A 27,509-nucleotide genomic window follows, 5' to 3' on the forward strand; every position below is an offset into this window, starting at 1 on the left:
CGTAGCCAGTTGTGGAGGGCTAAAAGTTACACTCACAGAGCTGCAACAGTCACGTAGCCAGTTGTGGAGGGCTAAAAGTTACACTCACAGAGCTGCAACAGTCACGTAGCCAGTTGTGGAGGGCTAAAAGTTACACTCACAGAGCTGCAACAGTCACGTAGCCAGTTGTGGAGGGCTAAAAGTTACACCTCAGAGTTGCAACAGTCATGTAGCCAGTTGTGGAGGGCTAAAAGTTACACCCTCAGAGTTGGCAACAGTCACGTAGCCAGTTGTGGAGGGCTAAAAGTTACACCCACAGATCTGCAACAGTCACGTAGCCAGTTGTGGAGGGCTAAAAGTTACACTCACAGATCTGCAACAGTCACGTAGCCAGTTGTGGAGGGCTAAAAGTTACACTCACAGATCTGCAACAGTCACGTAGCCAGTTGTGGAGGGCTAAAAGTTACACCCTTAGATCTGCAACAGTCACGTAGCCAGTTGTGGAGGGCTAAAAGTTACACTCACAGAGCTGCAACAGTCACGTAGCCAGTTGTGGAGGGCTAAAAGTTAAACCCACAGATCTGCAACAGTCACGTAGCCAGTTGTGGAGGGCTAAAAGTTACACCCACAGATCTGCAACAGTCACGTAGCCAGTTGTGGAGGGCTAAAAGATACACCCACAGAGCTGCAGCAGTCATGTAGCCAGTTGTGGAGGGCTAAAAGTTACACCCTCAGATCTGCAACAGTCACGTAGCCAGTTGTGGAGGGCTAAAAGTTACACTCACAGAGCTGCAACAGTCACGTAGCCAGTTGTGGAGGGCTAAAAGTTAAACCCACAGATCTGCAACAGTCACGTAGCCAGTTGTGGAGGGCTAAAAGTTACACCCTCAGATCTGCAACAGTCACGTAGCCAGTTGTGGAGGGCTAAAAGTTACACTCACAGAGCTGCAACAGTCACGTAGCCAGTTGTGGAGGGCTAAAAGTTACACCCTCAGAGTCTGCAACAGTCACGTAGCCAGTTGTGGAGGGCTAAAAAGTTACACTCACAGAGCTGCAACAGTCACGTAGCCAGTTGTGGAGGGCTAAAAGTTACACTCACAGAGCTGCAACAGTCACCGTAGCCAGTTGTGGAGGGCTAAAAGTTACACTCACAGATCTGCAACAGTCACGTAGCCAGTTGTGGAGGGCTAAAAGTTACACTCACAGAGCTGCAACAGTCACGTAGCCAGTTGTGGAGGGCTAAAAGTTACACTCACAGAGCTGCAACAGTCATGTAGCCAGTTGTGGAGGGCTAAAAGTTACACCCTCAGAGCTGCAACAGTCATGTAGCCAGTTGTGGAGGGCTAAAAGTTACACCCACAGATCTGCAACAGTCACGTAGCCAGTTGTGGAGGGCTAAAAGTTACACTCACAGAGCTGCAACAGTCACGTAGCCAGTTGTGGAGGGCTAAAAGTTACACCCACAGAGCTGCAACAGTCACGTAGCCAGTTGTGGAGGGCTAAAAGTTACACCCACAGATCTGCAACAGTCACGTAGCCAGTTGTGGAGGGCTAAAGTTACACTCACAGAGCTGCAACAGTCACGTAGCCAGTTGTGGAGGGCTAAAAGTTAAACTCACAGATCTGCAGCAGTCACGTAGCCAGTTGTGGAGGGCTAAAAGTTACACTCTCAGAGCTGCAACAGTCACGTAGCCAGTTGTGGAGGCTAAAAGTTACACCCACAGAGTCTGCAACAGTCACGTAGCCAGTTGTGGAGGGCTAAAAGTTACACTCACAGAGCTGCAACAGTCACGTAGCCAGTTGTGGAGGGCTAAAAGTTACACTCACAGAGCTGCAACAGTCACGTAGCCAGTTGTGGAGGGCTAAAAGTTACACCCTCAGAGTTGCAACAGTCATGTAGCCAGTTGTGGAGGGCTAAAAGTTACACCCTCAGGGGTTGCAACAGTCACGTAGCCAGTTGTGGAGGGCTAAAAAGTTAAACCCACAGATCTGCAACAGTCACGTAGCCAGTTGTGGAGGGCTAAAAGTTACACTCACAGAGCTGCAACAGTCACGTAGCCAGTTGTGGAGGGCTAAAAGTTACACCCACAGATCTGCAACAGTCATGTAGCCAGTTGTGGAGGGCTAAAAGTTACACCCACAGAGCTGCAACAGTCACGTAGCCAGTTGTGGAGGGCTAAAAGTTACACTCACAGAGCTGCAACAGTCACGAGCCAGTTGTGGAGGGCTAAAAGTTAAACCCACAGATCTGCAACAGTCACGTAGCCAGTTGTGGAGGGCTAAAAGTTACACCCTCAGAGCTGCAACAGTCACGTAGCCAGTTGTGGAGGGCTAAAAGTTACACTCACAGAGCTGCAACAGTCACGTAGCCAGTTGTGGAGGGCTAAAAGTTACACCCTCAGAGCTGCAACAGTCACGTAGCCAGTTGTGGAGGGCTAAAGTTACACCCTCAGAGCTCGGCAACAGTCATGTAGCCAGTTGTGGAGGGCTAAAAGTTACACTCAGAGCTGCAACAGTCACGTAGCCAGTTGTGGAGGGCTAAAAGTTACACTCACAGAGCTGCAACAGTCACGTAGCCAGTTGTGGAGGGCTAAAAGTTACACCTCAGAGCTGCAACAGTCACGTAGCCAGTTGTGGAGGGCTAAAAGTTACACTCACAGAGCTGCAACAGTCACGTAGCCAGTTGTGGAGGGCAAAAGTTACACTCACAGATCTGCAACAGTCACGTAGCCAGTTGTGGAGGGCTAAAAGTTACACCCACAGATCTGCAACAGTCACGTAGCCAGTTGTGGAGGGCTAAAAAGATACACCTCAGATCTGCAACAGTCACGTAGCCAGTTGTGGAGGGCTGAAAGTTAAACCCACAGATCTGCAACAGTCACGTAGCCAGTTGTGGAGGGCTAAAAGTTAAACCCACAGATCTGCAACAGTCATGTAGCCAGTTGTGGAGGGCTAAAAGTTACACCCACAGATCTGCAACAGTCACGTAGCCAGTTGTGGGAGGGCTAAAAGTTAAACCCACAGAGCTGCAACAGTCACGTAGCCAGTTGTGGAGGGCTAAAAGTTACACCCTCAGAGCTGCAACAGTCACGTAGCCAGTTGTGGAGGGCTAAAAGTTACACTCACAGATCTGCAACAGTCATGTAGCCAGTTGTGGAGGGCTAAAAGTTACACTCACAGAGCTGCAACAGTCACGTAGCCAGTTGTGGAGGGCTAAAAGTTACACCCTCAGAGTTGCAACAGTCATGTAGCCAGTTGTGGAGGGCTAAAAGTTACACCCACAGAGCTGCAACAGTCACGTAGCCAGTTGTGGAGGGCTAAAAGTTACACCCTCAGAGTTGCAACAGTCACGTAGCCAGTTGTGGAGGGCTAAAAGTTACACCCACAGAGCTGCAACAGTCACGTAGCCAGTTGTGGAGGGCTAAAAGTTAACTCACAGAGCTGCAACAGTCACGTAGCCAGTTGTGGAGGGCAAAAGTTAAACCCACAGATCTGCACAGTCACGTAGCCAGTTGTGGAGGGCTAAAAGTTACACTCACAGAGCTGCAACAGTCACGTAGCCAGTTGTGGAGGGCTAAAAGTTACACCCTCAGAGTTGCAACAGTCATGTAGCCAGTTGTGGAGGGCTAAAAGTTACACCCTCAGAGTTGCAACAGTCATGTAGCCAGTTGTGGAGGGCTAAAAGTTACACCCTCAGATCTGCAACAGTCACGTAGCCAGTTGTGGAGGGCTAAAAGTTACACTCACAGAGCTGCAACAGTCACGTAGCCAGTTGTGGAGGGCTAAAAGTTACACTCACAGAGCTGCAACAGTCATGTAGCCAGTTGTGGAGGGCTAAAAGTTACACCCTCAGATCTGCAACAGTCACGTAGCCAGTTGTGGAGGGCTAAAAGTTACACTCACAGAGCTGCAACAGTCACGTAGCCAGTTGTGGAGGGCTAAAGTTACACCCTCAGAGTTGCAACAGTCACGTAGCCAGTTGTGGAGGGCTAAAAGTTACACCCACAGATCTGCAACAGTCACGTAGCCAGTTGTGGAGGGCTAAAAGTTACACCCTCAGATCTGCAACAGTCACGTAGCCAGTTGTGGAGGGCTAAAAGTTACACCCACAGATCTGCAACAGTCACGTAGCCAGTTGTGGAGGGCTAAAAGTTACACCCACAGAGCTGCAACAGTCACGTAGCCAGTTGTGGAGGGCTAAAAGTTACACCCACAGATCTGCAACAGTCACGTAGCCAGTTGTGGAGGGCTAAAAGTTACACCCACAGAGCTGCAACAGTCACGTAGCCAGTTGTGGAGGGCTAAAAGTTACACCCTCAGAGTTGAAACAGTCATGTAGCCAGTTGTGGAGGGCTAAAAGTTACACCCTCAGAGCTGCAACAGTCACGTAGCCAGTTGTGGAGGGCTAAAAGTTACACCCTCAGAGTTGCAACAGTCACGTAGCCAGTTGTGGAGGGCTAAAAGTTACACCCACAGATCTGCAACAGTCACGTAGCCAGTTGTGGAGGGCTAAAAGTTACACCCACAGATCTGCAACAGTCACGTAGCCAGTTGTGGAGGGCTAAAAGTTACACCCACAGAGCTGCAACAGTCATGTAGCCAGTTGTGGAGGGCTAAAAGTTACACCCACAGATCTGCAACAGTCACGTAGCCAGTTGTGGAGGGCTAAAAGTTACACCCACAGATCTGCAACAGTCACGTAGCCAGTTGTGGAGGGCTAAAAGTTACACCACAGAGCTGCAACAGTCATGTAGCCAGTTGTGGAGGGCTAAAAGTTACACTCACAGAGCTGCAACAGTCACGTAGCCAGTTGTGGAGGGCTAAAAGTTAAACCCACAGATCTGCAACAGTCACGTAGCCAGTTGTGGAGGGCTAAAAGTTACACTCACAGAGCTGCAACAGTCACGTAGCCAGTTGTGGAGGGCTAAAGTTAAACCCACAGATCTGCAACAGTCACGTAGCCAGTTGTGGAGGGCTAAAAGTTACACCCACAGATCTGCAACAGTCACGTAGCCAGTTGTGGAGGGCTAAAAGTTACACTCACAGATCTGCAACAGTCACGTAGCCAGTTGTGGAGGGCTAAAAGTTACACTCACAGATCTGCAACAGTCACGTAGCCAGTTGTGGAGGGCTAAAAGTTACACTCACAGAGCTGCAACAGTCACGTAGCCAGTTGTGGAGGGCTAAAAGTTACACTCACAGATCTGCAACAGTCACGTAGCCAGTTGTGGAGGGCTAAAAGTTACACCCTACAGAGCTGCAACAGTCACGTAGCCAGTTGTGGAGGGCTAAAAGTTACACCCTCAGAGCTGCAACAGTCACGTAGTCAGTTGTGGAGGGCTAAAAGTTACACTCACAGAGCTGCAACAGTCACGTAGCCAGTTGTGGAGGGCTAAAAGTTACACCCTCAGAGCTGCAACAGTCACGTAGCCAGTTGTGGAGGGCTAAAAGTTACACCCACAGAGCTGCAACAGTCACGTAGCCAGTTGTGGAGGGCTAAAAGTTACACCCTCAGAGTTGCAACAGTCACGTAGCCAGTTGTGGAGGGCTAAAAGTTACACCCACAGATCTGCAACAGTCACGTAGCCAGTTGTGGAGGGCTAAAAGTTACACTCACAGAGCTGCAACAGTCATGTAGCCAGTTGTTGAGGGCTAAAAGTTACACCCACAGAGCTGCAACAGTCACGTAGCCAGATGTGGAGGGCTAAAAGTTACACCCTCAGAGTTGCAACAGTCACGTAGCCAGTTGTGGAGGGCTAAAAGTTACACTTACAGAGTTGCAACAGTCACGTAGCCAGTTGTGGAGGGCTAAAAGTTACACTTACAGAGTTGCAACAGTCACGTAGCCAGTTGTGGAGGGCTAAAAGTTACACTCACAGATCTGCAACAGTCACTTAGCCAGTTGTGGAGGGCTAAAAGTTACACTCACAGAGCTGCAACAGTCACGTAGCCAGTTGTGGAGGGCTAAAAGTTACACCCTCAGATCTGCAACAGTCACGTAGCCAGTTGTGGAGGGCTAAAAGTTACACCCACAGATCTGCAACAGTCACGTAGCCAGTTGTTGAGGGCTAAAAGTTACACCCTCAGAGCTGCAACAGTCACGTAGCCAGTTGTGGAGGGCTAAAAGTTACACCCACAGATCTGCAACAGTCACGTAGCCAGTTGTTGAGGGCTAAAAGTTACACTCACAGAGCTGCAACAGTCATGTAGCCAGTTGTTGAGGGCTAAAAGTTACACCCACAGAGCTGCTTCAGTCACGTAGCCAGTTGTGGAGGGCTAAAAGTTACACCCTCAGAGTTGCAACAGTCACGTAGCCTGTTGTGGAGGGCTAAAAGTTAAACCCACAGATCTGCAACAGTCACGTAGCCAGTTGTGGAGGGCTAAAAGTTACACTCACAGAGCTGCAACAGTCACGTAGCCAGTTGTGGAGGGCTAAAAGTTACACCCTCAGATCTGCAACAGTCACGTAGCCAGTTGTGGAGGGCTAAAAGTTACACCCTCAGAGTTGCAACAGTCACGTAGCCAGTTGTGGAGGGATAAAAGTTACACTCACTGAGCTGCAACAGTCACGTAGCCAGTTGTGGAGGGCTAAAAGTTACACTCACAGATCTGCAACAGTCACGTAGCCAGTTGTGGAGGGCTAAAAGTTACAGCCCTCAGAGTTGCAACAGTCACGTAGCCAGTTGTGGAGGGCTAAAAGTTACACCCTCAGAGTTGCAACAGTCACGTAGCCAGTTGTGGAGGGCTAAAAGTTACACTCACAGATCTGCAACAGTCACGTAGCCAGTTGTGGAGGGCTAAAAGTTACACTCACAGAGCTGCAACAGTCACGTAGCCAGTTGTGGAGGGCTAAAAGTTACACCCTCAGATCTGCAACAGTCACGTAGCCAGTTGTGGAGGGCTAAAAGTTACACCCACAGAGCTGCAACAGTCACGTAGCCAGTTGTGGAGGGCTAAAAGTTACACCCACAGAGCTGCAACAGTCACGTAGCCAGTTGTGGAGGGCTAAAAGTTACACCCACAGAGCTGCAACAGTCACGTAGCCAGTTGTGGAGGGCTAAAAGTTACACCCTCAGAGTTGCAACAGTCACGTAGCCAGTTGTGGAGGGCTAAAAGTTACACCCTCAGATCTGCAACAGTCACGTAGCCAGTTGTGGAGGGCTAAAAGTTACACTCACAGAGCTGCAACAGTCACGTAGCCAGTTGTGGAGGGCTAAAAGTTACACTCACAGATCTGCAACAGTCACGTAGCCAGTTGTGGAGGGCTAAAAGTTACACTCACAGAGCTGCAACAGTCACGTAGCCAGTTGTGGAGGGCTAAAAGTTACACCCTCAGATCTGCAACAGTCACGTAGCCAGTTGTGGAGGGCTAAAAGTTACACTCACAGAGCTGCAACAGTCACGTAGCCAGTTGTGGAGGGCTAAAAGTTACACTCACAGAGCTGCAACAGTCACGTAGCCAGTTGTGGAGGGCTAAAAGTTACACTCACAGAGCTGCAACAGTCACGTAGCCAGTTGTGGAGGGCTAAAGTTACACCCTCAGAGCTGCAACAGTCACGTAGCCAGTTGTGGAGGGCTAAAAGTTACACCCTCAGAGCTGCAACAGTCACGTAGCCAGTTGTGGAGGGCTAAAAGTTACATTCACAGAGCTGCAACAGTCACGTAGCCAGTTGTGGAGGGCTAAAGTTACACTCACAGAGCTGCAACAGTCACGTAGCCAGTTGTGGAGGGCTAAAAGTTACACCCTCAGATCTGCAACAGTCACGTAGCCAGTTGTGGAGGGCTAAAAGTTACACCCTCAGATCTGCAACAGTCACGTAGCCAGTTGTGGAGGGCTAAAAGTTACACTAACAGAGCTGCAACAGTCACGTAGCCAGTTGTGGAGGGCTAAAAGTTACACCCTCAGAGTTGCAACAGTCACGTAGCCAGTTGTGGAGGGCTAAAAGTTAAACCCACAGAGCTGCAACAGTCACGTAGCCAGTTGTGGAGGGCAAAAAGTTACACCCACAGATCTGCAACAGTCACGTAGCCAGTTGTGGAGGGCTAAAAGTTACACTAACAGAGCTGCAACAGTCACGTAGCCAGTTGTGGAGGGCTAAAAGTTAAACTCACAGAGCTGCAACAGTCACGTAGCCAGTTGTGGAGGGCTAAAAGTTACACCCACAGAGCTGCAACAGTCACGTAGCCAGTTGTGGAGGGCTAAAAGTTACACCCACAGAGCTGCAACAGTCACGTAGCCAGTTGTGGAGGGCTAAAAGTTACACTCACAGAGCTGCAACAGTCACGTAGCCAGTTGTGGAGGGCTAAAAGTGACTAACATTACTTAGAACCTATGCCATTCTTCAGCACAACATGTCACCCTTCCTAAAGCACATGTTTATGTCATATTCGACATAGTGGGTTATGTCACATCTGACATTGGTGATTATGTCACACGGTTATGCCACATTTATGAACCCTTTATAAAGCATGACATACGGTTATAGATGCTTTGTAACAGATTTATGGAGGCTTTATGAAGGCATTATGAACGTTTATGAAGCCTTTAAGCTGTAATGAAAACAATCAAGTATCCCAGAAAAGTGCTAAAAATAGTCAACGTTAACATACAGTATGTAGCTAAAGAAAGCGGGACCTTTATGGTCCATTAAAAAAACAAAACATGTACAAATGTTCTTCCACTAGGACATTACAGAGTATTTTGTGTAGATCATTGACAAAAAAGGACAATTAAATCAATTTTTATCCCACTTTGTAACATAAGAAAATGTGTAAAAAATCAAGGGGTGTGTTTACTTTCTGAAGAGACTGTATCAGTTCAGCGGCTGAGGAGCGGGAAGGTACACAACGTGTGTGAAGGACACAACACGTACAAAGCCTCATTTATACCCTATGCAGTACACAACGCAACAACTAGAAATACCCATGGCCGTCTCGGGTAGTTCGACGCGTGCAGACCCGCAACGCTAGAGGCGGCAGGTAGCTCAGTGGTTAAGAGCGTTGTGCCAGTAACCGAAAGGTTGCTGGTTCTAGTCCCCGAGCCGACTAGGTGAAAAATCTGTCGATGTGCCCTTGAGCGAGGCACTTAACCCTAGTCGCTCTGGATAAGAGTGTCTGCTAAATGACTAAAATGTAATGTAAAAAATTATACGACATTTTTGTAATTTAGCGGACGCTCTTATGCAGAGCGACTTACACTTATAAACTTGACTCAAGTATGTAGGATCACCACTGTGTGTTAGTGTTCTTGCGTGCATACAAATGGTATAAATTAGTCTTTATTGGCACTTTCTCACCCTGCACTGTAACCTGTACATAGCCAAGCCTCCTGCCTGATGCTTGGGGCATGTCGTTCTGTCTGTTCCTTGTATGTACACTGGGGTTTTGTATGCTGCAAAAATGAATTGCGTGCACATACAGTATTCAGCTTCCTAACACACACTTGGTGCAGTGGTTATTCCTCAACACAAACACACATGCAAATACATTTACACACAGAAGTGGTTTTGTTTTCAGTAAAACAGATACTCTATAACGCCTCAGAGATACAGGTACAGCAGAGTTGGTAGAGTAATACAAATGGTATTACTTTTCTTACATGGTCAAGGTGCTTCCACTCCTCCGCCCATTCTCTGTCTGTCAACCGGTGGTCGATCACCTCTTCCTGACGAGCCCCGTGCATCCCTTCACCAACCAGGGGAGAGGGGGAGGGAGAGAGAGAAGTAAAGTAAGTTGCATCCCTTCATCAATGAGGAGAGAGAGCTAGAGAGAGAGAGAGAGATACAGAGAGAGAGAGAGAGAGAGAGAGAGAGAGAGAGAGAGAGAGAGAGAGAGAGAGAGAGAGAGAGAGAGAGAGAGAGAGAGAGAGAGAGAGAGAGAGAGAGAGAGAGAGAGAGAGAGAGAGAGAGAGAGAGAGAGAGAGAGAGAGAGACAAAGTCAAAGTCTGTGGAACAAGATACAAGTGCCCTCTCTTCCCTCTCCACTGTTCCCTCCCTCCTCTCTCCACTGTTCCCTCCCTCCTCTCTCCACTGTTCCCTCCCTCCTCTCTCCACTGTTCCCTCCCTCCTCTCTCCACTGTTCCCTCCATCCTCTCTCCACTGTTCCCTTCATCCTCTCTCCACTGCTCCTTCATCAACGATGAGAGAGAAGAAAGTGGAACAGATCACAAAATATGTTTGTACCAAATGAGACTGAATATTCCCTATACAATGCACTACTTTTGAGCTGGCCAATAAAAAAGCATCAGTTTATTTTTAGATGATAACAGTGTCTCTGTCCCCTAACAATGGAACTAGGGATAGGAGTGTTCTACTTCCTTCCTTCCTTCCTTCCTTCCTTCCTTCCTTCCTTCCTTCCTTCCTTCCTTCCTTCCTTCCTTCCTTCCTTCCTTCCTTCCTTCCTTCCTTCCTTCCTTCCTTCCTTCCTTCCTTCCTTCCTTCCTTCCTTCCTTCCTTCCTTCCTATCTTCCTTCCTTCCTTCCATCCTTCCATCCTTCCTTCCTTCCTTCCTTCCTTCCTTCCTTCCTTCTCTCCTCCCAGGTTTGTCCATCGTTCATTAGCTCCGTGGCTGACACCCTCACTCCCTCTGTCCCTCAAACTCCCTCCCTCTCTCTTAGTCATTTAGCAGATGCTCTTATCCAGAACGACTTACAGTTAGTGCATTCATCTTAAGATAGCTAGTTGGGACAACCACATCTCACAGTCATAGTAAGTACATTTTTCTGAGGTGAGGAGGGGGTTATTTAAGATACTCTTTGAAGAGGTAGGGTTTCAGGTGCTTTTGGAAGATGGGCAGAGACTCTGCATTTCTAGCATCAGGGAGAAGCTGGTTCCACCATTGGGGTGCCAGGACAGAGAAGAGCTTGGACTGGGCTGAGCGGGAGCTGCCCTCTCATAGGGGTGGGAGGGCCAAGAGACCAGAGGTGGCAGAACGGAGTGCTCGGGTTGGGGTGTAGGGTTTGAGCATAGCCTGAAGGTAGTTCCTCTTTCTGCTCCGTGTTGGCTTCAGTTTCTTCCCTCGTTCACCCTCCATTCCTCCCTCTCTCCCTTCCCTCTCCTCCTCTGTGCTCCTCACATGCTGACCACACCGCTCGCGTTACGTGTGCAAGCGTTGCAAAATTACATTTACACATACATGTTATTCAATCATTGCATCCAAACTGCTCGCACGCGTCAACGAGCATCTGAGTAGCCTGAAGGAGGAGAGATTACTAGAAACAAACTCTGTTTATCCTTTTATCTGTGGATTAATTGTTGGAGTAGAGGACCTTGTGCATTTCAGGTAAAATAACAACCCAATGTTTATATCCCAGGACAAATTAGCTAGCAACAGCAAGCTAGCTAGTTAAATTGCCATTAATGTTCCATGCATTTCGACCTGTCCCCAAATGAATATAGTTGGTTCAGAGTTCGTTTTGATATTTCAACCTGCGCGTCCTGATCGCGTCTGGTGTGGGTGGACAAAATCAACGGACGCATGCGCGCGCCCAGTCTAGTCTAGTCTAGTCAACATGTCAGTCCTCTTTCTCCCCTCCCCTCCCCCCCCCTCCCTCCCCCCCTCCCTCCCTCCCCTCCCCTCCCCCAACCCTCCCCCTCCCCAACCCTCTCCCTCCCCTCTCCTCCCTTCTCCTACCGTCCTTACCCAGTGGCCGTGGTCTCTCTCTGAGCTCGCGGTGGTTGTGGTTGGGGTGGCGGTAGTGTGGTGAGTCTCTGTAATGGTGTGTGATGGCCATGTCGTCCATCCGGAAATGCTGTGGGGGCAGGGGCGGGGTAGGGTGTCCATGGGCCAGGCCGTTAGGTTGGTATGGGAGGGGACCGTTGGAGGGGCTGAACCGTTGGCCTGCCGGGCTGATCGTACAGGCTCTCTTACTGGGGTTCTCCAGGTGCAGGGGGCCCTCCCTGTCGAAGCCATTCTCTTTGCTTCTGGTGGAGGAGAGGAGGAGGGAACAGCGAGGGGGAGGGAACAGAGAGGGGGAGGGAACAGAGAGGAGGAGGGAACAGAGAGGGGGAGGGAACAGAGAGGAGGAGGGAACAGAGAGGGGGAGGGAACAGAGAGGAGGAGGGAACAGAGAGGAGGGAGGGAACGTGAGGGAGGGAACAGAGAGGGGAGGGAACAGAGAGGGGGAGGGAACAGAGAGGGGGAGGGAACAGAGAGGAGGAGGGAACAGAGAGGGGGAGGAACAGAGAGGAGGAGGAACAGAGAGGAGGAGGGAACAGAGAGGGGGAGGGAACAGAGAGGAGGGAGGGAACAGAGAGGGAGGGAGGGAACAGAGAGAAGGGAGGGAACAGAGAGGGGGAGGGAACAGAGAGAAGGAGGGAACAGAGATGAGGGAGGGAACAGAGAGGGGGAGGGAACAGAGAGGGGGAGGGAACAGAGAGGAGGAGGGAACAGAGAGGGGGAGGGAACAGAGAGGAGGAGGGAACAGAGAGGGGGAGGGAACAGAGAGAAGGGAGGGAACAGAGAGGGGGAGGGAACAGAGAGAAGGAGGGAACAGAGATGAGGGAGGGAACAGAGAGGGGGAGGGAACAGAGAGGGGGAGGGAACAGAGAGGAGGGAGGGAACAGAGAGGGGGAGAGAACAGAGAGGAGGAGGGAACAGAGAGGAGGAGAGAACAGAGAGGGGGAGGGAACAGAGAGGGGGAGGGAACAGAGAGGGGGAGGGAACAGAGAGGAGGAGGGAACAGAGAGGGGGAGGGAACAGAGAGGAGGAGGGAACAGAGAGGGGGAAGGAACAGAGAGGAGGAGGGAACAGTGAGGAGGGAGGGAACAGTGAGGGGGAGGGAACAGAGAGGAGGAGGGAACAGAGAGGGGGAGAAACAGAGGAGGTGGGAACAGAGAGGAGGGAGGGAACAGAGAGGAGGAGGGAACAGTGAGGAGGGAGGGAATAGTGAGGGGGAGGGAACAGAGAGGAGGAGGGAACAGAGAGGGGGAGGGAACAGAGAGAAGGAGGGAACAGAGAGGGGGAGGGAACAGCTTTAGAAGAAGAAAGTGTCCCAAATGGCACCCTATTCCCTATATAGTGCACTTCTTTTGACCAGAGAATGGCACCCTATTCCCTACATAGTGCACTTCTTTTGACCAGAGTACTATGGGCTCTTTGAAAGAGGACATAGTGAGAAACAGCTTCAGAAGAAGGAGTGGGGAAAGAGGACATAGTGAGAAACAGCTTCAGAAGACAGCTCCTCTCCTCTCCTCTCCTCTCCTCTCCTCTCCTCTCCTCTCCTCTCCTCTCCTCTCCTCTCCTCTCCTCTCCTCTCCTCTCCTCTCCTCTCCTCTCCTCTCCTCTCCTCTCCTCTCCTCTCCTCTCCCTACTAGCTAGCTAGCTACAGTTGAAGTCGGAAGTTTACATACACCTTAGCCAAACACATTTAATCTCAGTTTTTCACAATTCCTGACATTTAATCCTAGTAAAAAATCCCTGTCTTAGGTCAGTTAGGATCACCACTTTATTTTAAGAATGTGTAATGTCAGAATAATAGTAGAGAGAATGATTTATTTCAGCTTTTATTTCTTTCATCACATTTACATTACATTTTAGTCATTTAGCAGACGCTCTTATCCAGAGCGACTTACAGGAGCAATTAGGGTTAAGTGCCTTGCTCAAGGGCACATTAACGTCATTTAGCAGACGCTCTTAGCCAGAGCGACTCACAAATTGGTGCGTTCACCCTATAGCCAGTGGGATAACCCCTTTACAATTTGGGGGGGGTTAGAAGGAACACTTTATCCTATCCCAGGTATTCCTTAAAGAGGTGGGGTTTCAAATGTCTCCGGAAGGTGGTGAGTGACTCCGCTGTCCTGGCGTCGTGAGGGAGCTTGTTCCACCATTGGGGTGCCAGAGCAGCGAACAGTTTTGACTGGGCTGAGCGGGAGCTATGCTTCCGCAGAGGAAGGGGAGCCAGCAGGCCAGAGGTGGATGAACGCAATGCCCTCGTTTGGGTGTAGGGACTGATCAGAGCCTGAAGGTACAGAGGTGCCGTTCCCCTCACTGCTCCATAGGCAAGCACCATGGTCTTGTAGCGGATGCGAGCTTCAACTGGAAGCCAGTGGAGTGTGCGGAGGAGGGGGGGTCAGAAGTTTACATACACTCAATTAGTATTTGGTAGCATTGCCTTTAAATTGTTTAACTTGGGTCAAACGTTTTGGGTAGCCTTCCACAAGCTTCCCACAATAAGTTGGTTGAATTGCGTTGTCCTTAAGCCATTTTGCCACAACTTTGAAAGTATGCTTGGGGTCATTGTCCATTTGGAAGACCCATTTGCTACCAAGCTTTAACTTCCTGACTGATGTCTTGAGATGTTGCTTCAGTATATCCACATAATTTTCCTTCCTCATGATGCCATCTATTTTGTGAAGTGCACCAGTCCCTCCTGCAGCAAAGCACCCCCACAGCATGATGCTGCCACCCCTGTGCTTCACGGTTGGGATGGTGTTCTTTGGCTTGCAAGCAACACCCTTTTTCCTCCAAACATAACGATGGTCATTATGCCAAAAGGTTCTATTTTTGTTTCATCAGACCAGAGGACATTTCTCCAAAAAGTACAATCTTTGTCCCCATGTGCAGTTGCAAACCGTAGTCTGGCTTTTTTATGGCGGTTTTGGAGCAGTGGCTTCTTCCTTGCTGAGCAGCCTTTTAGGTTATGTCGATATAGGACTTATTTTATTGTGGATATAGATACTTTTGTACCTGTTTCCTCCAGCATCTTCACAAGGTCCTTTGCTGTTGTTCTGGGATTGATTTGCACTTTTCGCACCAAAGTACGATCATCTCTAGGAGACAGAACGCATCTCCTTCCTGAGCGGTATGACGGCTGCTTGGTCCCATGGTGTTTATACTTGCGTACTATTGTTTGTACAGATGAACCTTCAGGCATTTGGAAATTGCTCCCAAGGATGAACCAGACTTGTGGAGGTCTACCATTTTCTTTCTGATGTCTTGGCTGATTTATTTTGATTTTCCCATGATGTCATGCAAAGAGGCACTGAGTTTGAAGGTAGGCCTTGAAATACATCCACAGGTACACCTCCAATTGACCCAAATGATGTCAATTAGCCTATCAGAAGCTTCTAAAGCCATGACATCATTTTCTGGAATTTTCCAAGCTGTTCAAAGGCACAGTCAACTTAGTGTATGTAAACTTCTGACCCACTGGAATTGTGATACAGTGAATTATAAGTGACATATTCTGTCTGTAAACAATAGTTGGAAAAATTACTTGTGTCATGCACAAAGTAGATGTCCTAACCGACTTTCCAAAACTATAGTTTGTTAACAAGAAATTTGTGGAGTGGTTGAAAAACGAGTTTTAATGACTCCAACCAAAGTGTATGTAAACTTCCGACTTCAACTGTATGTAGTAAAGTTAGTATGCTGATGGAGCTTCTGTGTTCTAGTGGTCAAGAAATATCCATGAGGCAGGGCAGCTTAATATGTTATTATATTTCAAATTAAGATCACACAGGTCCAAACGAAAATTTGACTTCCGCTTTTAACCCAACCCCTCCGAAAGACACACACAGAGGCTTTGGAGAGGAGCGGGGGGCTGCCACACTGGGTGCCCGGGGAGCTGTTGTTGTGGAGAGTTAAGTGCCTTGCTCAAGGGCACAACGACAGGCAATGGCATCTAGGATTTACTACCAGCAACCCTCCGGTTGCCAGCTCACTTCGCGCCACGTTTCTCACATCGGGCCTGGGATTCAAACTGGCAACCCTCCGGTTGCTGGCTAGCTTCTCTAACCGCTAGGGTACCTGCCATCCATAATGATGAAATACATTGTAATGTTCATATATTCAGCCGTATATTAGTGCAGGAGGACAGACTGAGAAGAGTTTAGCCTCTGTATGTGTTATTATCTCCCTTAGGGCTCCTGTCAATGGGCCCTGGTCAACAGTAGTGGGAAATAGGGTGCCATTTGGGATGCATGATAACTCTCCATGCATTATACAGCAGCCAGCACAATGCAGGTATTACAGAAGAAAATAAATAAATATATATATATATATATATATATATATATATATATATATATATCATCCAGGCTTTTCACCATTGAAAATTGGGACCTGAGGTGGGAATTCAGATTCTGGGTTTATTTTTTCTCTTCTTCTCTGTGTTAAAGTAGTAGGTATAGGCTAATCCTCCAAGGGACTTGTCCTTACAATTCAAACAGCACACACACACGCACAAATACACACACACACACACACACCGCCTGTCGCAGCACACACACTGGAATACTCTGTTCTGATCTCCTGCTCTTCTCTATCTGAAACAGACTGCTGGTCTGGAGGCTTTAACTGGTTTCAGGGTCCTGGCTCTCTCTCTCTCTCTCTCTCTCTCTCTCTCTCTCTCTCTCTCTCTCTCTCTCTCTCTCTCTCTCTCTCTCTCTCTCTCTCTCTCTCTCTCTCTCTCTCTCTCTCTCTCTCTCTCTCTCTCTCTCTCTCTCTCTCTCTCTCTCAATTCAATTTCAATTCAATTTAAGGGCTTTATTGGCATGGGAAATGTGTGTAAACATTGCCAAAGCAAGTGAAGTAGATAGTAAACAAAAGTGAAATAAACAATAAATATTAACAGTAAACATTACACTCAGAAGTTTCAAAAGAATAAAGACATTTCAAATGTCATATTATGTATATATACAGTGTTGTGACAATGTGCAAATAGTTAAAGTACAAATGGGAAAATAAATAAACATAAATATGGGTTGTATTTAATATTGGTGTTTGTTCTTCACTGGTTGCCCTTTTCTTGTGGCAACAGGTCACAAATCTTGCAGCTGTGATGGCACACTGTGGTTTTTCACCCAGTAGATAAGGGAGTTTATCAAAATTGGGTTTGTTTTCGAATTCTTTGTGGATCGCTGTAATCTGAGGGAAATATGTGTCTCTAATATGGTCATACATTTGGCAGGAGGTTAGGAAGTGCAGCTCAGTTTCCACCTCATTTTGTGGGCAGTGTGCACATAGCCTGTCTTCTCTTGAGAGCCAGGTCTGCCTACGGCGGCCTTTCTCAATAGCAAGGCTATGCTCACTGAGTCTGTACATAGTCAAAGCTTTCCTTAAGTTTGGGTCAGTCACAGTGGTCAAGTATTCTGCCACTGTGTACTCTCTGTTTAGGGCCAAATAGCATTCTAGTTTGCTCTGTTTTTTTGTTTGTTCTTTCCAATGTGTCAAGTAATTCTCTTTTTGTTTTCTCATGATTTGGTTGGGTCTAGTTGTGTTGTTGTTGTCCTGGGGCTGTGTGGGGTCTGTTTGTGTTTGTGAACAGAGCCCCAGGACAAGCTTACTTAGGGGACTCTTCTCCAAGTTCATCTCTCTGTAGGTGATGGCTTTGTTATGGAAGGTTTGGGAATCGCTTCCTTTTAAGTGGTTATAGAATTTAACGGCTCTTTTCTGGATTTTGATAATTAGCGGGTATTGGCCTAATTCTGCTCTGCATGCATTATTTGGTGTTTTACGTTGTACACGGAGGATGTTTTTGCAGAATTCTGCATGCAGAGTCTCAATTTGGTGTTTGTCCCATTTTGTGAATTCTTGGTTGGTGAGCGGACCCCAGACCTCAGAACCATAAAGGGCAATGGGTTCTATAACTGATTCAAGTATTTTTAGCCAGATCCTAATTGGTATGTCAAATTTTATGTTCCTTTTGATGGCATAGAAGGCCCTTCTTGCCTTGTCTCTCAGATCGTTCACAGCTTTGTGGAAGTTACCTGTGGCGCTGATGTTTAGGCCGAGGTATGTATAGTTTTTTGTGTGCTCTAGGGCAACGGTGTCTAGATGGAATTTGTATTTGTGGTCCTGGCAACTGGACCTTTTTTGGAACACCATTATTTTTGTCTTACTGAGATTTACTGTCAGGGCCCAGGTCTGACAGAATCTGTGCAGATGATCTAGGTGCTGCTGTAGGCCCTCCTTGGTTGGTGACAGAAGCACCAGATCGTCAGCAAACAGAAGACATTTGACTTCAGATTCTAGTAGGGTGAGGCCGGGTGCTGCAGACTGTTCTAGTGCCCTCGCCAATTCGTTGATATATATGTTGAAGAGGGTGGGGCTTAAACTGCATCCCTGTCTCACCCCACGGCCCTGTGGAAAGAAATGTGTGTGTTTTTTGCCAATTTTAACCGCACACTTGTTGTTTGTGTACATGGATTTTATAATGTCGTATGTTTTTCCCCCAACCCCACTTTCCATCAATTTGTATAGCAGACCCTCATGCCAAATTGAGTCAAAAGCTTTTTTGAAATCAACAAAGCATGAGAAGACTTTGCCTTTGTTTTGGTTTGTTTGTTTGTCAATTAGGGTGTGCAGGGTGAATACGTGGTCTGTCGTGACGGTAATTTGGTAAAAGCCAATTTGACATTTGCTCAGTACATTGTTTTCACTGAGGAAATGAACTAGTCTGCTGTTAATGATAATGCAGAGGATTTTCCCAAGGTTGCTGTTGACGCATATCCCACGGTAGTTATTGGGGTCAAATTTGTCTCCACTTTTGTGGATTGGGGTGATTAGTCCTTGGTTCCAGATGTTGGGGAAGATGCCAGAGCTAAGGATGATGTTAAAGAGTTTAAGTATAGCTAATTGAAATTTGTGGTCTGTATATTTTATCATTTCATTGAGGATACCATCAACACCACAGGACTTTTTTGGGTTGGAGGGTTTGTATTTTATCCTGTAGTTCATTCAATGTAATTGGAGAATCCAGTGGGTTCTGGTAGTCTTTAATAGTTGATTCTAAGATTTGCATTTGATCATGTATATTTTTTTGCTGTTTGTTCTCTGTTATAGGGCCAAAAAGATTGGAGAAGTGGTTTACCCATACATCTCCGTTTTTGATAGATAGCTCTTCGTGTTGTTGTTTGTTTAGTGTTTTCCAATTTTCCCAGAAGTGGTTAGAGTCTATGGATTCTTCAATTACATTGAGCTGATTTCTGACATGCTGTTCCTTCTTTTTCCGTAGTGTATTTCTGTATTGTTTTAGTGATTCACCATAGTGAAGGCGTAGGCTCAGGTTTTCTGGGTCTCTATGTTTTTGGTTGGATAGGTTTCTCAATTTCTTTCTTAGGTTTTTGCATTCTTCATCAAACCATTTATCACTGTTATTACTTTTCTTTGGTTTTCTGTTAGAGATTTTTAGATTTGATAGGGAAGCTGAGAGGTCAAATATACTGTTTAGGTTTTCTACTGCCAAGTTTACACCTTCACTATTACAGTGGAACGTTTTGTCCAGGAAGTTGTCTAGAATGGATTGAATTTGTTGTTTCCTAATTGTTTTTTGGTATGTTTCAACACTACTTTCCTTCCATCTATAGCATTTCTTAATATTATTCAGTTCTTTTGGCTTTGATGCCTCATGATTGAGTATTGCTCTGTTCAAGTAGACTGTGATTTTGCTGTGGTCTGATAGGGATGTCAGTGGGCTGACTGTGAACGCTCTGAGAGACTCTGGGTTGAGGTCAGTGATAAAGTAGTCTACAGTACTACTGCCAAGAGATGAGCTATAGGTGTACCTACCATAGGAGTCCCCTCGAAGCCTACCATTGACTATGTACATACCCAGTGTGCGACAGAGCTGCAGGAGTCGTGACCCATTTTTGTTGGTTATGTTGTCGTAGTTGTGCCTAGGGGGCATATGGGGGAGGGAATGCTGTCACCTCCAGGTAGGTGTTTGTCCCCCTGTGTGCTGAGGGTGTCAGGTTCTTGTCCAGTTCTGGCATTTAGGTCGCCACAGACTAGTACATGTCCCTGGGTCTGGAAATTATTGATTTCCCCCTCCAGGATGGAGAAACTGTCTTCATTAAAGTATGGGGATTCTAGTGGGGGATATAGGTAGCACACAGGAGGACATTTTTCTCAGTTGAGATAATTTCCTTTTGAATTTCTAACCAAATGTAAAATGTTCCTGTTTTGATTAATTTAATAGAGTGAGTTAGGTCTGCTCTATACCAAATTAGCATACCCCCTGAGTCCCTTCCCTGTTTCACACCTGGTAGTTTGGTGGATGGGACTACCAGCTCTCTGTAACCTAGAGGGCAACCAGTGGGTCCGTCTCCTCTATACCATGTTTCTTGTAGGATGACAATGTCTGTATTTCCGATTTCTTTGATGAAGTCCAGATTCCTGCTCTTTAGGCCAAAGGCAGATGACCTCAGGCCTTGGATATTCCAGGATGAAATAGTGAAGGCTTTGTGTTCCATAAAGTGTCTAATGTTGTTGGTTGTGTGGTTTGGCCTCAGGCCAGTAATTGTGAGCAGAGCCTGCTGAGCATCTGGTACATGCCATTGGCTTGGGCTAGTGTAAGAGCTCTCTCTCTCTCTCTCTCTCTCTCTCTCTCTCTCTCTCTCTCTCTCTCTCTCTCTCTCTCTCTCTCTCTCTCTCTCTCTCTCTCTCTCTCTCTCTCTCTCTTTTTCTGGAGTGCCTGCCTCTGGCCTGCTCTCACAAAATGGAAATAAATAAGGGAAATAAAAAATGAACTGTAAACATTATGATTTTAAAAGAATATAGACATTTAGACAAATATAGGTTGTATTTACAATGTTGTTTGAGCTCCACTTTTCTTGTGACAATTGGTCTCAAATTTATCAAGATTGGATTTGTTTTCAAATTATTTGTGGGTCTGTGTAATCTGAGGGAAGTATGTGTCTCTAATATGGTCATACATTTGGCAGGAGGTTAGGAAGTGCAGCTCAGTTTCCACCTCATTTTGTGGGCAGTGTGCACATAGCCTGTCTTCTCTTGAGAGCCAGGTCTGCCTACGGCGGCCTTTCTCAATAGCAAGGCTATGCTCACTGAGTCTGTACATAGTCAAATCTTTCCTTAATTTTGGGTCAGTCACAGTGGTCAGGTATTCTGCCACTGTGTACTCTCTGTTTAGGGCCAAATAACATTCTAGTTTGCTCTGTTTTTTTGTTGATTCTTTCCAATGTGTTTTCATGTTTTCTCATGATTTGGTTCAGTCTAATTGTGTTTGTGAACAGAGCCCCAGGACCAGCTTGCTTAGGGGACTCTTCTCCAAGTTCATCTCTCTGTAGGTGAGCGCTTTGTTATGGAAGGTTTATGAATCACTTATTTTTATGTGGTTGTAGAATTGAATTGCTCTTTTCTGGATATTGATAACTAGCCGTAATTGTCCTAATTCTGCTCTGCATGCATTATTTGGTGTTTTACGTTGTAAACAGAGGATGTTTTCGCATACAAAGCCCTTCTTGCCTTGTCTCTCAGAACGTTCACAGCTTTGTGGAAGTTACCTGTGGCGCTGATGTTTAAGCCGAGGTATGTAGAGTTTCTGTGCGCTCTAGGGCAACGGTGTCTAGATGGAATTTGTATTTGTGGTCCTGGCAACTGGACCTTTTTTGGAACACCATTATTTTTGTCTTATTGAGATTTACTGTCAGGGCCCAGGTCTGACATAATCTGTGCAGAAGATCTAGATGCTGCTGTAGGCCCCCCTTATTTGGGGACAGAAGCACCAGATCATCAGCAAACAGTAGACATTTGACTTCAGATTCTAGTAGGGTGAGGCTGGGTGCTGCAGACTGTCCTAGTGCCCTCGCCAATTCAATGATACAGTGCATTCGGAAAGTATTCAGACCCCTTGACTTTTTCCACATTTTGTTATATTACAGCCTTATTCTAAAATGGATTAAATTGTTTTTTCCCCCTCATCAATCTACACACCCCATAATGACAAAGCAAAAACAGGTTTTTAGACATGTTCGCAAATGTGTATATATATTTTAAAAAAATATATATATATATACGCTACCGGTCAAAAGTTTTAGAACACCTATTTATTCAAGGGTTTTTCTTCATTTTTACTAATTTCTACATTGTAGAATAATAGTGAAGACATCCAAACTATGAAATAACACATATGGAATCATGTTGTAACCAAAAAAGTGTTAAACAAATCAAAATATATTTTATATTTGAGATTCTTCAAATAGCCACCCTTTGCCTTGATGACAGCTTTGCACACTCTTGGCATTCTCTCAACGAGCTTCACCTGGAATGCTTTTACAACGGTCTTGAAGGAGTTCCCACATTTGCTGAGCACTTGTTGGTTGCTTTTCCTTCACTCTGAGGTCCGACTCATCCCAAACCATCTCAATTTGGTTGAGGTCGGGGGATTGTGTAGGCCAGGTCATCTGATGCAGCACTCCATCACTATCCTTCTTGGTAAAATAGCCCTTACACAGCCTGGAGGTGTGTTGGGTCATTGTCCTGTTGAAAAACAAATGATTGTCCCACTAAGCCCAAACCAGATGGGATGGCGTATCGCTGCAGAATGCTGTGGTAGCCATGCTGGTTAAGTGTGCCTTGAATTCTAAATAAATCACAGACAGTGTCATCAGCAAAGCACCCCACACCATAACACCTCCTCCTCCATGCTTTACAGTGGGAAATACACATGCGGAGATCATCCGTTCACCCACACCATGTCTCACAAAGACACGCGGTTGGAACCAAAAATTTCACATTTGGACTCCAGACCAAAGGACAAATTTCCACCGGTCTAATGTCCATTGCTCGTGTTTCTTGGCCCAAGCAAGTCTCTTCTTCTTATTGGTGTCCTTTAGTAGTGGTTTCTTTGCAACAATTCGACCATGAAGGCCTGATTCTGAGAAGTTGATGTTGAGGTGTGTCTGTTACTTGAACTCAGTGAAGCATTTACAGTGGGGGAAAAAAGTATTTAGTCAGCCACCAATTGTGCAAGTTCTCCCACTTAAAAAGATGAGAGAGGCCTGTAATTTTCATCATAGGTACACGTCAACTATGACAGACAAAATGAGAATTAAAAACCCCAGAAAATCACATTGTAGGATTTTTAATGAATTTATTTGCAAATTATGGTGGAAAATAAGTATTTGGTCAATAACAAAAGTTTCTCAATACTTTGTTATATACCCTTTGTTGGCAATGACACAGGTCAAACGTTTTCTGTAAGTCTTCACAAGGTTTTCACACACTGTTGCTGGTATTTTGGCCCATTCCTCCATGCAGATCTCCTCTAGAGCAGTGATGTTTTGGGGCTGTCGCTGGGCAACACGGACTTTCAACTCCCTCCAAAGATTTTCTATGGGGTTGAGATCTGGAGACTGGCTAGGCCACTCCAGGACCTTGAAATGCTTCTTACGAAGCCACTCCTTCATTGCTTCATTACCCGGGCGGTGTGTTTGGGATCATTGTCATGCTGAAAGACCCAGCCACGTTTCATCTTCAATGCCCTTGCTGATGGAAGGAGGTTTTCACTCAAAATCTCACGATACATGGCCCCATTCATTCTTTCCTTTACACGGATCAGTCGTCCTGGTCCCTTTGCAGAAAAACAGCCCCAAAGCATGATGTTTCCACCCCCATGCTTCACAGTAGGTATGGTGTTCTTTGGATGCAACTCAGCATTCTTTGTCCTCCAAACACGACAAGTTGTGTTCTTACCAAAAAGTTATATTTTGGTTTCATCTGACCATATGACATTCTCCCAATCCTCTTCTGGATCATCCAAATGCACTCTAGCAAACTTCAGACGGGCCTGGACATGTACTGGCTTAAGCAGGGGGACACGTCTTGCACTGCAGGATTTGAGTCCCTGGCGGCGTAGTGTGTTACTGATGGTAGGCTTTGTTACTTTGGTCCCAGCTCTCTGCAGGTCATTCACTAGGTCCCCCTGTGTGGTTCTGGGATTTTTGCTCACCGTTCTTGTGATCATTTTGACCCCACGGGGTGAGATCTTGCGTGGAGCCCCAGATCGAGGGAGATTATCAGTGGTCTTGTATGTCTTCCATTTCCTAATAATTGCTCCCACAGTTGATTTCTTCAAACCAAGCTGCTTACCTATTGCAGATTCAGTCTTCCCAGCCTGGTGCAGGTCTACAATTTTGTTTCTGGTGTCCTTTGACAGCTCTTTGGTCTTGGCCATAGTGGAGTTTGGAGTGTGACTGTTTGAGGTTGTGGACAGGTGTCTTTTATACTGATAACAAGTTCAAACAGGTGCCATTAATACAGGTAACGAGTGGAGGACAGAGGAGCCTCTTAAAGAAGAAGTTACAAGTCTGTGAGAGCCAGAAATCTTGCTTGTTTGTAGGTGACCAAATACTTATTTTCCACCATAATTTGCAAATAAATTCATTAAAAATCCTACAATGTGATTTTCTGGATTTTGTTTTCTCATTTTGTCTGTCATAGTTGACGTGTACCTATGATGAAAATTACAGGCCTCTCTCATCTTTTTTAAGTGGGAGAACTTGCACAATTGGTGGCTGACTAAATACTTTTTTCCCCCACTGTATTTGGTCTGCAATTTCTGAGGCTGGTAACTCTAATGAACTTATCCTCTGCAGCAGAGGTAACTCTGCAACTCCTGTGGCGGTCCTCATGAGAGCCAGTTTCATCATAGCGCTTGATGGTTTTTGCGACTGCACTTGAAGAAACTTTAAAAGTTATTGAAATGTTCCGTATTGACTGACCTTCATGTCTTAAAGTAATGATGAACTGGGGCTATCTTCTGTATATCCCCCTACCTTGTCACAACACAAGTGATTGGCTCAAACACATTAAGAAGGAAATACATTCCACAAATTAACTTTAAGAAGGCACAGCTGTTAATTGAAATGCATTCCAGGTGACTACCTCATGAAGCTGGTTGAGAGAATGCCAAGAGTGTGCAAAGCTGTCATCAAAGCAAAGAAGAAGAATGAAGAATCTCAAGTATATTTTTATATTCTTTAACACTTTTTAGGTTACTACATTATTCCATATGTGTTATTTCATAGTTTTGATGTCTTCACTATTATTCTACAATGTAGAAAATAGTAAAAATAAAGAAAAACCCTTGAATGATTAGGTGTTCTAAAACTTTTGACCGGTAGTGTATGTATATATACAGTGGGGAGAACAAGTATTTGATACACTGCCGATTTTGCAGGTTTTCCTACTTACAAAGCATGTAGAGGTCTGTAATTTTTATCATAGGTACACTTCAACTGTGAGAGACGGAATCTATGGACCATTGAGTTTCTCTGCAGTGCTCCTTAATGGAGCAGAACTAGCAGAGTCCAACACCCTCCTAGAGAGAGAGCAGGCCAGAGGCAGGCACATCTGGAGAATGGAGAGAGAGAGAGAGAGAGAGAGAGAGAGACCCCCCCCCCAGAAGACCTACCCCCAGTCTACAGCACCACCAGACACACCCCCACCCCAACCAGTCGACCCCTCCCCTAACAAACCCTAGCAACACCCTATACAGGCCCCCCCAGATCAGTCTTATGCCCCTTCTGGACTACTTGCCTTAATAGAAGGAACCATGAATTCTGCTCTGTATCAGAGAATTCTACAGGAGAACGTCAGACCATCCGTTTGTGAGCTGAAGCTGAAGCGCAGCTGGGTCATGCAGCAAGACAATGATCCAAAACACACTATCAAGTCTACATGAAAATGTATCGGTATCTTTATCCAAATAATTTTTTATTGTCTTTATTCGCCTCATCTGTAAGACAGATCCAAAAAACAGATGAGGCGAATAAAGACAATAAAAAACTCTTTGGATAAAGATACTGTGATGCCCTGTTGAATTAACATTAACATTTTAGTCATTTAGCAGACGCTCTTATCCAGAGCAACTTACAGTTAGTGCATACATTATTTTTTAATACTGGCCCCCCATGGGAATCGAACCCATAACCCTGGCGTTGCAAACGCCATGCTCTACCAACTGAGCTACATCCCTGCCGGCCATTCCCTCCCCTACCCTGGACGAATTGTGCGCCGCCCCATGGGTCTCCTGGTCGCGGCCGGCTACAACAGTGCCTGGATTCGAACCAGGATCTCTAGTGCAATGCAGTGCCTTAAACCACTGCGCCACTCGGGACCGTCCCAATCTGTGTGGGACCGTCCCAATCTGTTTTATGTTTTATTTGGGAAAATATCACATCCTTGTGATGTTCCATAAAACTCTGATGTTAACGTGACCGATAGTAGAGAGACGTTGGTTTTACTTGTAATTATTTACTTCGATTGTTCTCCAATAATTGCTGAATCTCCTCTCTACTCAACCCCGAATGATACAGAGAAACCTCCAGAGCCATCCGACCTCAACCCCAATCTTACCTGTCAGGTGTTCTCCTCCAGAACCAGCATACATCAACCCCCACCTCACCTGTCAGGTGTTCTCCTCCAGAACCATCCGACCTCAACCCCAACCTCACCTGTCAGGTATTCTCCTCCAGAACCAGCATACATTAACCCCAACCTCACCTGTCAGGTGTTCTCCTCCAGAACCATCCGACCTCAACCCCAACCTCACCTGTCAGGTATTCTCCTCCAGAACCAGCATACATTAACCCCCACCTCACCTGTCAGGTATTCTCCTCCAGAACCATCCGACCTCAACCCCAACCTCACCTGTCAGGTATTCTCCTCCAGAACCAGCATACATTAACCCCAACCTCACCTGTCAGGTGTTCTCCTCCAGAACCATCCGACCTCAACCCCAACCTCACCTGTCAGGTATTCTCCTCCAGAACCAGCATACATTAACCCCCACCTCACCTGTCAGGTGTTCTCCTCCAGAACCATCCGACCTCAACCCCAATCTTACCTGTCAGGTGTTCTCCTCCAGAACCAGCATACATTAACCCCAACCTCACCTGTCAGGTGTTCTCCTCTTGCCGTTGTTGTTGAGGTCTAGGAGTAGTTCTGAGGAGTCGACGGGGGAGGTGGTGGAGGAGGTGTCCAGGGGGAGCTGTTCATGTTTGGCCAGGTACTGAGCTGGGTTCTGCTTGGCCAGACGGGCACAGTGCAGCAGCTCCCGCTGTAGGAGTGGCAGGTTGGCCTGTAGGGGGAGACAGTGGTCACGATCTGGAACCGCTGGGGACATACTGACAAGACAGTACGCCACACAAAACTGCACATTACCTGGCATCATCCGACATACCACACGTAACAATATCACATCAAGATCTGGAGCTTTTCTAGACGTGGTCTCTGTATCTCTCAAACATACAGTAACAGATCTCTCATCATCTGAAGAGGACCCAAACCATTATCCTCTTATCTTCAGTGGCTTGAATGTGCTTGGTGTGAAATGGTAGGTTTTTACCTCAAATAAACACAACACATAACAGCTCCCGACATCCTCTGATGCTGAAGAGTACCTAACCATTATCCTCAGTGGCTTAGATGTGTGTTTTAGTGACATGCTAAACTTTAGTTTATCCATTAGCAGCTGTGCTGTGATGTGTGTTTTGGTGATAGACTTTAGTTTATCCATTAGCAGCTGTGCTGTGATGTGTGTTTTGGTGATAGACTTTAGTTTATCCATTAGGCCTTTGCTCCCCTCCAGAGGTTTACACTGTGAAAGCCTAAAAGGACTCTAATACTGATTATCTCAAGTCCAAAGTGATCAATTTCCTGTGACCCATAATGCATTAGTCCTCCCAGAGATCCCTCTGATTCATCAAAAACAACAAACCACAGGCTGCATCCCAATTGGCACCCTATTCCCTATATAGTGCACTACTTTAGACCAGAGAATGGCACCC

At 46.5% G+C, this 27,509-nt stretch overlaps 1 protein-coding gene across 1 annotated transcript in view; it reads right to left on the reverse strand.

Annotated features, from left to right (window-relative positions):
• Positions 1 to 27,509, reverse strand: part of LOC121572224 (protein CBFA2T1-like) — a 237,987-nt gene that overhangs the window by 74,672 nt on the left and 135,806 nt on the right. The window contains exons 5-7 of the mRNA XM_045222137.1: positions 26,616 to 26,800; positions 11,620 to 11,900; positions 9,578 to 9,663 (exon numbers count right to left, since the gene is read on the reverse strand). Of these exons, the coding sequence (XP_045078072.1) occupies positions 9,578 to 9,663; positions 11,620 to 11,900; positions 26,616 to 26,800 (552 nt within the window). The remainder of the gene's footprint in view (positions 1 to 9,577; positions 9,664 to 11,619; positions 11,901 to 26,615; positions 26,801 to 27,509) is intronic.

Source organism: Coregonus clupeaformis, chromosome 8 (genome assembly GCF_020615455.1).
Source record: "Coregonus clupeaformis isolate EN_2021a chromosome 8, ASM2061545v1, whole genome shotgun sequence".
NCBI classification, from domain to species: domain Eukaryota; kingdom Metazoa; phylum Chordata; class Actinopteri; order Salmoniformes; family Salmonidae; genus Coregonus; species Coregonus clupeaformis.